The 14,098-nt window shown below is 47.6% G+C and overlaps 1 protein-coding gene across 1 annotated transcript; it reads right to left on the bottom strand.

Annotated features, from left to right (window-relative positions):
- On the bottom strand, positions 1-4,943 carry ZNF835 (zinc finger protein 835). Its single transcript, XM_060084343.1, is given in 4 exon segments — positions 1-151; positions 154-1,683; positions 3,609-3,700; positions 4,784-4,943. Coding segments are annotated over 2 exon segments (1,566 nt in total). The 5' UTR covers positions 1,642-1,683; positions 3,609-3,700; positions 4,784-4,943; the 3' UTR covers positions 1-73.
- Positions 4,944-14,098: the final 9,155 nt, after the last annotated feature.

Here is a 14,098-nt window from a genome sequence, read left to right as displayed (position 1 = left end):
TATAGGAGGCCCTGGCAGCCCTCAGCCCTCATTCTTGGGCTGGTCCACCACGGTTTCTGCAGGACCACCACCATCAACAGGCTCCTCCTCCCGGTCGGAGCTCAGGTGTTGAGTCAGGTGCGGCAGCTGGGCAAAGGTGTCCCCCACCTTCTTGTCAGCGTGTGTCCTCTGGTGTCGAGTGAGGGCGGAGGAGAAGCTGAAGGCCTTGCCGCAGCCGCTGCACTCGTACAGCTTCTCCTCAGTGTGCACGATGTGGTGCTGGATCAGGTAGGAGCGGTTGCTGAAGGCCTTGCCACACTCGGGGCACGCGTAGGGCCGCTCGCCGGTGTGCGTGCGCCGGTGCAGCGTCAGCGACGAGTCCTGGCTGAAGGCGCGGCCGCAGTCCTTGCACCGGTAGGGCTTCTCTCCGGTGTGGACCTTCTGGTGCTCAATTAGGGAGGACACGTGGCTGAAGGTGGCGCCGCACTCCAGGCACTTGTAGGGCCGCGCCCCTGTGTGCACGAGGTGGTGCTGCACCAGGTGCGAGCGGTTGCTGAAGGCGCGGCCGCAGTCCTGGCAGGCGTAGGGCCGCTCGCCAGTGTGCATGCGCCGGTGCTGGCTCAGGTGCAACACCTGCGTGAAGGCCTGGCCGCACTGTGCGCACGTGTACGGCTTCTCGCCCATGTGGATGCGCCAGTGCTCAGCTAGTGAGGCGCTCTGGCTGAAGGGCGCACTGCACTCGGGGCACGTGTAGGGCTTCTCGCCTGTGTGCACGCGACGGTGCTGCGCCAGGTGCGTGATCTGCATGAAGGCCTTGGCACACTGGCCACAGGCGTAGGGCCGCTCGGCAGTGTGCGTGCGCTGGTGGCGGATGAGCGCTGAGGAGAAGCGGAAGGCCTTGTCGCACTGTGCACACACAAACGGCTTCTCGCCCGTGTGGATGCGCTGGTGCTCCAGCAGGGAGGAGTGGTTGCGAAAGGCCTTGGCACACTGGCCACACGAGAAGGGCCGCTCGCCCGTGTGCACACGCCGGTGCTGCGCCAGGTGCGTGGGGCGCACGAAAGCCTTGCCGCAGTCTACACAGCTGTGTGGCCGCTGGCCCGTGTGCGTGCGCCGGTGCGCTGCCAGGTAGGAGCCCTGGCTGAAGGCCTTGCCGCACTCACCGCACGTGTAGGGCCACTCGCCTGTCTGCGTCCGCCGGTGCAGCATCAGGTGCATGCTCTGGCTAAAGGCCTTGCTGCAGTCGGGGCAGGAGAATGGCTTCTCCCCTGTGTGGGTTCTTTGGTGTAGGGTGAAGGCCGAGCAGTAGCTGAAGGCCTTTCCGCAGTCCTGACACTTCCACGGCTTTCTGGTGCCACCACCTCGTTCCTCCTCCTCCTCTGCACTGGCGTCTGTGTTCTTCTGGTTCGGGCTCTTTCTTGGTGCACCGCGCCTCTGGGGCCTGCAGTCAGCCTGGGTAGTTGGGGCGCTCGATCTGGTCCTGGGGGTTCTGGTGCATTCATCATGCTCTGGGACGCAGTCCTCAGTGGGGTCTTCGTCATGGACCTCCTGCTTCAAACAACTTTCCTGGTTCTCCCGGCCATCCCTGAAATGACCTTCGTGTTTCCGAGTTTCTTCCAACTCAGAGTCTTGCTGGACGGCAACCGTCAAGAGTCCTTCCATCCCGGCTTTGCAAGCTGCTGCCTCGATTTCATATCTTCGTTACTGGATGAGAAAGAAAGAGAGGGAGGGAGGGAAAGAGGTAGGGAGGGAAGGGAGGGAAGGAAGAGGAGGAAAGAAGGAAAGAAAGAAAAAAAGAAAGACAACAAAAAACCAAACAGGTTTGTCACCTGTCCCAGGCTGGAAAAGGATCAGTGCAGGGTCTGTCTACTGACAGTCTGGGTCAGATCACGCTTTGTTGCAGGACTATCCTGTGCATTGTAGGATGTTGAGCAGCATCCCTGGCCTCTACTCACTGGATGCCCCCAGATGTGACAACCAAAAATGTTTCTAAGCCCTGCTGTTATGGGTTCAATTGCATCCATGCAAAAGATGTTCTGAAGTCCTAATCCCTGGTGCCTGTGACTATGTGCACGTGTGGAGAGCAGTCAGTGACCTGCTTTGGGTTCAGCCCCCTGGGGTGGGTGGGACAAGTGGGGGCCATCCTAGGGGTGATGAGTTTCTCCTGGTATCACCAGCAGCCCACCCCTCCCTGAAAGACCCTGCTCACATGGGTCCAGAAGGCCCTGTGTCTGTCTCCCACCAGCAGCAACCAGCTTCCAGCTTGCTCCCTGCTGTGTGCAAAGTCACACTCACAGGCTGAGCCTGAGCCTCCCTCAAAAGGCTCTGAGCTTCCCACATCCCCCTGGTGCTCCCCACCCCAACCCCAGCAAAGACGAGCTACAGGTGGTGACGAGCAGGTATGTGTGGCACACAGAACATGCACAGCAGGTACAGGAAGCCAGTGAAAGTTTTCACGGGCGGGCGGGCCACATGTCCGGACCAGGAGGAGACATTTCATCTTAACTAGCACACAGAGCAAGACAGCCGTCAACACAGAGGTCCTGATTTCCACTCTGAGATCAACACCGCTCCACCCTCGCCCAAGGCCCAGCAGCATCAGCATTGCCCAGGACAAGTGCAGAGCTCGGCCCCTCCCCAGGCCTGGTAACTTGGAATCTGCCTTCTGATAAGAGCCCCGGGTGGTTTGTGGGCACAGGAACATCTAAGAGGTACTGGTCCCGGCCACTCTGAAGCCAACTCGGGTTTTATAGTATGATTATAGTGGCCAAAATAACCAGCACCTGTTGAACACAGACCTATGTGTCCAGCACCCTTTAAGCTATTTTATTCCTCAGTGAGGCTCCCAGAAGTGGCAATACTAGGACCCACACTTGGGCTGCCCAGCTCCAGAGCTTTTCCTCTTCCTCTCTCTCCCAATTAAAATCACTAATGGCGGGACTTCCCTGATGGTCCAGTGGTTAAGACACTGAGATCCTAATGCAGGGGGCCCAGGTTTGATCCCTGGTTGGGGAACTAAGATCCCACATGCCACAACTAAGACCCTGTACAGCCAAATAAATAAATACTTTAAAAAAAATCACTAATGGCTCCATAAATGCCACACTCCTCTCCATGGCCTACACAGCATCTCCCTGACCTCGGCCTCTACAACACCCTCACCTGCTCTGGGCTTGCCCTGCTCCAGCCAGAGGCCTCCTCCCTGTTCCACAGACACTCCAGGCATGCTCCTGCCACAGGGCCTTTGCACTGGCCGTTCCATCTACCTGGAATGCTTGTCCCTCAGTGCAGGGCTCAGTGAGCCGAGACTTGGAGGAAGTTATGGAGCGATCATTCCAGCCCATGAGCCCAGCTAGTGCAAAGGCAGGACCATGATGGAGGTGATGGAGGAACAGTTAAAGGGCTGGGCAGAGTTGGGGGGTGCTGGAGAAGAGTGACCTAGGCGGAGAGCAGGGAAGATTAGATATGGCAGGGTGAGGGCCAGATCATGCAGGGTCTTTGTGCAGAGGTGAGAACTTTGCTGGTGGGAGCCAAATGGGGCCAGTCCCAGTTCTGGTGCCACCCCCACAGGCAGCCCTCAGGCTTGAGTGGGGCCTGACTGGGTCCCCAGAGCAGGCTGTGGTACCCACCTCGTGGGTTTGGGAGCATCGGGTCCTCTCCATGTCACTCAGGCTGTAGCCCCTGCCGTGGCCACACATGCCTCAGTGGGTCCAGTCACCATCTGTGAGAGAAAGAAACAGGGACCCCTGAAGGAAGATGCTGGGGCAGGCGCAGGTGAGTGGGTGGAGCAAGAACGCAGGGTGTTTCCTCTGTGTGCACGTGGGGAAGGTAAGTGGATTCAGGGTGGGGTACACCTGGGCCAGTCAGGTGCACAAGCAAGCAACCAAAAAGGAGACAGACATGCTCAGAGGCAGACACACGTCACATCACACACAGACACACACATGGAGTTGCATGCAACCACACAGCGGGGGCAGTTATACCACCCCCTGCCTTGGCCCTCAGATGCCCTTACACAGGCACCCATATGCTGTGGCACAGTCCTTCCCATACACAAGGAGGCAGGCAGTCTCGCACACCCACACAACTCCAAGCATGTCTGTGGTCACGCCTGCCCATGCACACATGGGTACACACACAACAAAGTCACACATGCCGCCCTGCTCAACGGGCAGGCCTGGCCTGGGACACCACCCACAGTGGCACCCCTAGTCACACGCAGAGTCATGCGGTGGGCAGAGCTCCGCACATGTCCAGAGCCGCAGGTTTTCAGGGTCTCACCCACGCACAAACACACACACGCACACACACACACACGCAGTACTCCCACCCTCGCAGTGTCTCTCATCAATATCCTGTGCACAGCCCTCCACTCAGGCACACCCTGACCATCCAGCTCCATGCTGGCAGGAACACCCACCCAGCCACCCTACGCAGTTGCACAGCCAGGAATTGTGGAATTATACACCTCACACCCGCCTAGGAGTTCCACACATGCCCAAAGTCACAGATAGGCAGAGGTCCCCAAATGCTCAGATTCACAGGCACAGGCCGCTAGGGTCAGGCACGTGCAAACATGTGGTGGCACTTGCGGACGGACTCACATGAAGTCTCATGCACAGATGGGACAGGCGGGCCTACACGCACAGTGATACACATAGCTACACGCCCGCACCGGCACAAAGTTCTGGAGTGGCACGCAGGGCAGGCCTCACACGCACAGGAACACGACGCTAGAGTCGGGATCATACCGGCACACACAGACACACAGGGGACAGGCGTACACGCAATCGCGCATGCGCACCGCGGTGCCCTCGCCTCCGGGACCAGCTCTGAAGGCCTTGGGCGACTCCCGCCGAGCCTGGCGGGTTTGGGTCAGTTTCTCCACGGTCTCTGGCCTATCCGGCCCACGCGGAGCCCCGGTGACCCCTCGTCCCGCGGTGGGCCACACAGGTCAAGGTAGCAGCTGCCACAAACTAGCCCAAGCGCCAGGACCGGCCCGGACTGCGCGTGCGCACTGGGAGAGTTGCGGCTCGCTCGGGTCCCTCAAGAACTACAACTCCCAGAAGGCGCCGCGCTGCGCCTGCACTGTGACGGCCCGCAGCGCCGGTGTCACGGAAACTACAAGTACCAGAAGGCCGTGCGACTGCACACAGTGGGATGACGAATCTCAGCGGCTCCGGAAGCCCGAGGGGGGCAGGGCGGCTGGGGGCGGGGCTTGGGTGTGTCTACCCGAGCTCCGCTCACCAAGACCTGGGCGCCCTGGTGGGCGGGGCCAGTAATATGGGGGCGGGAATCTTCTTCCTCAAGGAGGGGGTGGAGTCCACAGGTGAGGGTAAAAAAGACCCTTAGGATCAGAGAGGCTAAGTGAGTCACCCCAGGCCACACAGCACAGAAAGGGCTTGAGCTGGAGTTTGCAACCCACAGTTCACCCTTAAGCCATGGAAATCATTTGTCTCAGAGATATGATGTAATTCTAGACCAGAGCGGAAAAGGTGACAAATCCATCGACGTGGGCAAACGATTATAGTACAGAACTCGACATAAGAGTCACTATTGGCCTGATGTTTTTGTAAAGTGCTTCTCCATAGAGTTAGGCTTCCTAAATTATTCCCTTCATAGGATTAGCCTTCATAAATCATTCCTTCGGCCATTAGAGAAATGGGCACAAGCTCATTTTTAGACAGTTGGGAAAGCAGAGAAACATGTGAATATACAATGGAAAGACGTATGTATGTCACCAGAATCAACATGCTACAGATTGTGAGATACCGTATTATTTTACATACTCCCAAGGCTGCCAGTTAAACCATGACACCTGCTTTTCATTGTTTTTAATTGAGGTATAGTTGATGTACAATATTATATGAGTTTCAGGTGTACAGCATAGTGATTCAAATTTTTAAAGGTTATACACCATTTATAGTTATTATAAAATACTGGTTATATTCCCTATGTTGTACAATATGTCTTTGTAGCTTATTTATTTTATATATAGTGATTTGTATCTCAATCCTATACCCCTATTTTACCCCTCCCCCCTTCCCTCACTCCACTGGAAACATGCTTTCTTTACCTTTCAAGTTTTTGTTTTATGTGTAGATGTCCAGAGGCATTGTGGGTTTCCCCTCATCCTTCTGGAAGCTTCTGGCCTTGCATGGTAAGAACACGCCCACTGCCCCTCCAAGCCTGGGACTCACGGAGCAGAGCCTCCCAGCCAATCCACAGACCTGTAAGCATGAGAAGAAAGGATTTTTGTTTTAAGCCACCAAGGTTTTAAAATTCTTTTCTGGTTTAGTTTTACATTTGGATAGTTAAAAAACATGAGGGAACTTCGCTGGTGGCGCAGTGGTTAAGAATCTGCCTGCCACTGCAGGGGACACAAGTTCGAGCCCTGGTCTGGGAAGATCCCACATGCCGTGGAGCAACTAAGCCCATGCGTCACAACTACTGAGCCTGTGCTCTAGAGCCCGTGAGCCACAACTACTGAGCCCACGTGCCATAACTACTGAAGCCCACGCGCCTAGAGCCCGGGCTCCGCAACAAGAGAAGCCACCGCAATGAAGCCCATGCACCGCAATGAAGAGCGGTCCCCACTCACCACAACCAGAGAAAGCCCGCACACAGCAACGAAGACCCAGCACAGCCAAAAATTAATTAATTAATTAATTAATTTTAAAAAATAAAAATAAAAAAACGCCTCTTACACTTTCCTCATAAACCATGTAGGGAGCTCAGAAGGCTGAAGGTTTTTTGTTTTTTTTTTACTAAAAAGCTTTTCTTCCCCCCCTTTAAAAAAAAGGCAGGGATTACTCAAATACAGGAAAGGACCTTTCTATTCAAGTATATGATGTGGAAATATTATGAAGAAAAACATTTTATCATGCTCATTTCATTATTCTGTGGTTATTAGGAAAAAACGTTCTATTAGTAGCAATTCAAGCAGGGCACAGAGGGAGGGCTCCATCTCTGCCCCACAGTGGGACTTTATCGGGGTGGCGTGATGAGCCAGGGATGGCTGGGATGGCTCAGTTCGTCCATACATCTGGGGCCTGGCTCTTCTCCATGCAGTGGGTGTTGGGACTGGCCAGACACCTCCGTGTGGCTCGCTTGGGCCTCCTCGCAGCACAGTGGACCCAGAGTAGTAGAACTTCTCATACAGTGGTTCCAGGCTTTAACAGGAGTAAGCCAGGAGCAAGCCACTGAGTGGAGGGTCGATTTGTTACATAGCAGTTTATTGGCAATAAAGTGACTGAGACAGAGGCAGGGCCCAGAGATGAGGCTGAAGTGTAGGCCGGGTAATTCAGGTTCTTGTGGGCCATGCTAAGAACACTTCCTGAATGCGCGAGGCAATCGCTGCTGTGTTTTATATCTTTTAAAGCTGGAAGTGGGAATTTCCTGGTGGTCCAGTGGTTAGGGCTCAGCACTTTCACTGCTGGGGCCCTGGGGTTTGATCCTTTGTGGTGGGACTAAGATCCCGCATGCCATGCAGTGCGGCCAAAAAGAAAAAGAAAGCTGGAATAGTCTGCATTTATGATACTACGTGTGCCTGCCTGGTGTGAGTACTGAACACTGTTTCCTTAACCCTTTTGGGAAGTTCTTTCCCTGGCCTTGGACCATGGTTCTGCTAAGCGCTCAAGGGGGACCCTCTGCAGATCTCCGGGTGGCCCTATTCGCTTCAGTACCCTTTCCTAGGAACTCAGGCCATGTTGGTTTTCCTGGATTCTCAGCTCCATCTCTTCAACTCAGGGCGTCTACAGGGCTCTGCCTGGACTCCTCCCCCTGCACCATGACCTAGAAACGCTCTTAAGATAGTAAGCCAGGGAAATGGTAGGGCTCCCTTCATTCATTTCCCATGTCCCACCGTCGTTTGTAGTCTGATGTGCACTGTCTTAAAAAGCACTATGTTTTATGTTTTGCCCCTTTTATGGTTGTTTCATAAGGGAGGGAAAATCTGGTCCCTGTTACTCCAACTTGGCCAGAAGCAGAAGTCCATGGTGGTTTTTAACTAAAATTAGCCTCATTTTGGATAGAGAACAACAAGAAGTATGATTTTACCAAAGAAAAGCAGAAATAGTTCAATTTATACCAAGAAAAAATATTTTTTCTTGAATGAAAAATAGTGGTGATTTTACTTCAGTGATATAAATTGGGTTGGCCAAAAAGTTTGTTCAGTTTATGGATATATTTTTCAGTAAAGTTCGTGGGAAAAATGAAAAATGTGTCTTTTATTTTTACTTAAAACCGAACCAACTTTTTGACCAACTCAGTATTATCTTCACTCTTAAGGGTTTATGGATACTTGTCCGCCCTTGCTGAAATCATGAGAGGGGACATTTTCCTCAAAGAATGGACAATGGAAACAGCTCAAAGTTATTTTCCTTTAAATATTTTTGTTTTTATTTTTTATTGACGTATAGTTGATTTACAAGTTTGTGTTAGTTTCTGGTATGATTCAGTTATATATACATATAGATATATATAAATATATTTGCATATGTATATATAAAACTGAATATATATATTCTTTTTCAGATTCTTTTCCATTATAGTTTATTACAATGTATTGAATATAGTTTCCTGTGCCATACAGTAGGACCTTGTTGTTTGTCTATTTTATACATAGTAGTTTGTATCTGCTAATCCCAAATTCCTAATTTATCCCTTCCTTCCCTTTCCCCTTTGGTAACCATAAGTTTGTTTTCTATGTCTGTGAGTCTGTTCCTGTTTTGTAAATAAGTTCATTTGTGGGTTTTTTTGGCCATGCCACCATGTGGCTTGTGGGATCTTAGTCCCCCGACCAGGGATTGAACCTGGGCCCCAGCAGTGAAAGTGCTGAATCCTAGCCACTGGACCGCTGGGAAATTCCCATTTGTGTCATTTTTTTTTTTTAAAGATTCCACATATAAATGATAAATGTGATTTTTAAAATAGTTTTCTTTATAAAGTTATATTTACCTGTTATGAGCTGAATTGTGTCTGCCTCACATCCCCTCCCACCAATATTTTGAAGTCCTAACCCTCAGTATCTCAGAATGTTATTTGGGGGTAGAGACTTTACAGAGGAAATCAAGTTAAAATTAGGTCATTAGGGTGGGTCCTAATCCCATAGGACTGGTGTCCTTATAAAAAGGGGAAATTTGGATACAGAGCCAGGCAGGCATAGAAGGAAGATGATTTAAAGCGACACAGGCCATCCACAAGGGAAGGAGAAAAGCCTGGAACTGATCTTCCCTCAAGACCCTCAGAAAGAACCAACCTTGCTGATATCTTGGTTTCAGAATTCCAGCCTCCAGAACTGTTAGGCAATACATTTCTCTTTCCTAAGCACCCCCAGTCCATGGTACTTTGTTACAGCAGCCCTAGCAACTAATACAGAGGCTATAAACAACAGCTGTGGTTTAGCTCATTAGCCGTGGGCTGGGTTCAGCTGAGCAGTTCTTCTGGTCTTTCTGGGCCCACTCATGCATCACTGGTCAGCCATGGGCTGACTGGGGACTGGCTCATTTAAGGTGGCCTCACCTGCGATGGCTCATTTCTGCTCCAACAGGCTAGCCCGAGCCTGTCCACATGGCAGCTGGGTGGGGTTCCAAGAGTGTGAGCAGAGTCTGCAACACCACTTGAACCCCAGGCTCCACGTGGATGCATTTCCATGTTCACAGCATTCTATTGGCCAAAGCAAACTACAGGTACAGTCCAGATTCAAGGAGTGGGAAAATGGAAATGTTGCAAGACAGGCCGATTCAAGAAAGGGTGGAAAATTAGCTTCACTTTTTGGGTAATCTATAACACACATACACATAAATATAAGGGATCAGATATAGTCTGGGGTCACACACACTAGTGGAATTGCACACACTCCTCCTGTATAAAAAATAGATGCAAAGATCTTTCAACTACTCCTTAAGTGACGTTGTTTCCAGACATCTTCTTTCAGGGTCAACCCCTTTCACACATAATTATTATCATGCTAAAATGTATTCCCAAGCATGGCTTGAATCTCTCTATCCCTTATTGGTAAAAGAAGTCCAAAGTTGGCAAGTACCTAAATTACACCTTACATTTATTTAGCAAATCCTCAACTGAAGACCATTTATGTGCTTTCCACATTCTCTCTGGGATGAAGGATGTTGCTGTCAACATCTGGTTTTTCTCAGTTTTAAAACTAGGTGATACTATGGGATGCAGCAAAAGCAGTTCTAAGAGGGAAGTTTATAGCAATGTAATCCTACCTCAAGAAACAAGAAACATCTCAGATAAACAACCTAACCTTACACCGAAAGCAATTAGAGAAAGAAGAACAAAAAAACCCCAAAGTTAGCAGAAGGAAGGAAATCATAAATATCAGATCAGAAATAAATGAATAAGAAATGAAGAAAGCAATAGTAAAGATCAATAAGAATAAAAGCTGGTTCTTTGAGAAGATAAACAAAATTGATAAAACATTAGCCAGATTCATCAAGAAATAAAGGGAGAAGACTCAAATCAACAGAATTAGAAATGAAAAAGAAGTAACAACTGACACTGCAGAAATACAAAGGATCATGAGAGATTACTACAAGCAACTATATGCCAATAAAATGGATAACCTGGAAGAAATGGATAAATTCTTAGAAAAGCACAACCTTCCGAGACTCAACCGGGAAGAAATAAAAAATATAAACAGATCAATCACAAGCACTGAAATTGAGACTGTCATTAAAAATCTTCCAGCAAGCGAAAGCCCAGGACCAGGTGGCTTCACAGGCGAATTCTATCAAACATTTAGAGAAGAGCTAACACCTATCCTTCTCAAACTCTTCCAAAATAAAGCAGAGGGAGGAACACTCCCAAACTCATTCTACAAGGCCACTATCACCCTGATACCAAAACCAGACAAAGATATCATAAAGAAAGAAAACTACAGGCTAATATCACTGATGAACATAGATGCAAAAATCCTCAACAAAATACTAGCAAACAGAATCCAACAGCACATTAAAAGGATAATACACCATGATCAAGTGGGGTTTATTCCAAGAATGCAAGGATTCTTCAATATACACAAATCAATCAATGTGATACACCATATTAACAAATTAAGGAATAAAAACAATATGTTCATCTCAATAGATGCAGAAAAAGCTTTCAACAAAATTCAACACCCATTTATGATAAAACCCTCCAGAAAGTAGGCATAGAGGGAAGTTACCTCAGCATAATAAAGGCCATATATGACAAACCCACAGCCAACATCATCCTCAATGGTGAAAAACTGAAACCATTTCCACTAAGATCAGTAAAAAGACAAGGTTGTTCACTCTCACCACTATTATCCAACATAGTTTTGGAAGTTTTAGCCACAGCAATCAGAGAAGAAAAAGAAATAAAAGGAATCCAAATTGGAAAAGAAGAAGTAAAGATGTCACTGTTTGCAGATGACATGATACTATACACAGAGAATCCTAAAGATGCTACCAGAAAACTACTAGAGCTAATCAACGAATCTGGTAAAGTAGCATGATACAAAATTAATGCATAGAAATCTCTTGCATTCCTATACACTAATGATGAAAAATCTGAAAGAGAAATAAAGGAAACATTCACATCTACCAATGCAACAAAAAGAATAAAATACCTAGGAATAAACCTACCTAAGGAGACAAAAGACCTGTATGCAGAAAACTATAAGACACTGATGAAAGAAATTAAAGCTGATACAAACAGATGGAGAGATATACCATGTTCCTGGACTGGAAGAATCAACATTGTGAAAATGACTCTACTACCAAAAGCAATCTACAGATTCAATGCAATCCCTATCAAACTACCAATGGCAGTTTTCACAGAACTAGAACAAAAAATTTCACAATTTGTATGGAAACACAAAACATCCTGAATAGCCAAAGCAATCTTGAGAAAGAAAAATGGAGCTGGAGGAATAAGGCTCCCAGACTTCAGACTATACTACAAAGCTACAGTAATCAAGAAAGTATGGTACTGGCACAAAAACAGAAAGATAGATCAATGGAACAGGATAAAAAGCCCAGAGGTAAACCCACACACATATGGTCAACTTATTTTTGATAAAGGAGGCAAGAATATACAATGGAGAAAAGACAGCCTCTGCAATAAGTGGTGCTGGGAAAACTGGACAGCTACATGTAAAAGAATGAAATTAAAACAATCCCTAACACCATACACAAAAGTAAACTCAAAATGGTTTAAAGACCTAAATGTAAGGCCAGACACTATAAAACTCTTAGAGGAAAACATAGGCAGAACACTCTATGACATAAATCACAGCAAGATCCTTTTTGATCCACCTACTAGAGAAATGGAAATAAAAACAAAAATAAACAAATGGGACCTAATGAAACTTAAAAACTTTTGCACAGCAAAGGAAACCATAAACAAGACCAAAAGACAACCCTCAGAACGGGAGAAAATATTTGTAAACGAAGCAACTGGCAAAGGATTAACCTCCAAAATATACAAGCAGCTCATGCAGCTCAATAACAAAAAAACAAACAACCCAATCCAAAAGTGGGCAGAAGACCTAAATAGACATTTCTCCAAAGAAGATATACAGACTGCCAACAAACACATGAAAGAATGCTCAACATCATTAATCATTAGAAAAATGCAAATCAAAACTACAATGAGATATCATCTCACACCAGTCAGAATGGCCATCATCAAAAAATCTACAAACAATAAATGCTGGAGAGGGTGTGGAGAAAAGGGAACCCTCTTGCACTGTTGGTGGGAATGTAAATTGATACAGCCACTATGGAGAACAGTATGGAAGTTCCTTAAAAAACTAAAAATAGAATTACCATACGACCCAGCAATCCCACTACTGGGCATCTACCCTGAGAAAAGCATAATTCAAAAAGAGTCATGTACCACAGTGTTCATTGCAGCTCTATTTACAATAGTCAGGACATGGAAGCAACCCAAGTGTCCATCGCCAGATGAATGGATAAAGAAGATGTGGCACATATATACAATGGAATATTACTAAGCCATAAAAAGAAATGAACTTGAGTTTTTTTTGTAGTGAGGTGGATGGACCTAGAGTCTATCGTACAGAGTGAAATAAGTCAGAAAGAGAAAAACAAATACCGTATGCTAACACATATATATGGAATCTAAAAAGAAAAAAATGGTTATGAAGAACCTAGGGGCAAGACAGGAATAAAGACGCAGGCGTAGAGAATGGACTTGAGGACACGGGGAGGGGGAAGGGTAAGCTGGGATGAAGTGAGAGAGTGGCATGGACATATATACACTACCAAATGTAAAATAGATAGCTAGTGGGAAGCAGCTGCATAGCACAGGGAGATCAGCTCGGTGCTTTGTGACCACCTAGAGGGGTGGGATAGGGAGGGTGGGAGGGAGACGCAAGAGGGAGGATATATGGGGGTATATGTATATGTATAGCTGATTCACTTTGTTATATAGCAGAAACTAACACACCATTGTAAAGCAATTATACTCCAGTAAAGATGTTAAAAAAAAAGAGAGATTATACAGTGTATAGCATTTGGTAATCTTGCTTTTTTTTCACTTAAATACACATACCAAGAACTATTTTTTTTGTCATTAAGACTTTTTCTGCAACATATTTTTTAATGGCTGCCAGTATTGAAACAACACTTTCTAAAAATGTTGACTTTATCTGCTGTATTTTTCTATGAGTATTAACACACGCACAGATTCAATACCACCAGCACCACCACAATCAGGATGCAGAATGACTCCACCACCCCCAAATCGCCCCTCATTTCCCCCTTTTATAGTCACTTCCTGTCTCTTCCCCTAACCCCTGTCAACAACCAATATGGTTTTCATCTCTATAATTTCACATTTTCCAGAATATCATACACGTGTATCAAAGACATCTTTAAGAGGATGGAATGTCCTGGTTGCCATGGTAACCTGCAGGCAGACGCTCGACTTAGAGAAAGGAATTCAGGAATTGAGAGAAAGAACATACACAGTGATTTGTTGGGGTGGGGGGGCAGTTAGGTCCATCCCCTCCCCTGCAGCTCATGTTAGAAATTCGTAACCCTTCCCCCGCAGCTGGGGTGAGAGGTTTGAGGAGAACTTCCCAGCAGACATCTCCCCAGGGACT

This window comes from Mesoplodon densirostris, chromosome 19 (genome assembly GCF_025265405.1).
Source record: "Mesoplodon densirostris isolate mMesDen1 chromosome 19, mMesDen1 primary haplotype, whole genome shotgun sequence".
Lineage (NCBI taxonomy): Eukaryota > Metazoa > Chordata > Mammalia > Artiodactyla > Ziphiidae > Mesoplodon > Mesoplodon densirostris.
Note: the sequence above shows the minus strand (reverse complement) of the source record. Positions and strands in the feature narration are given on the sequence as shown.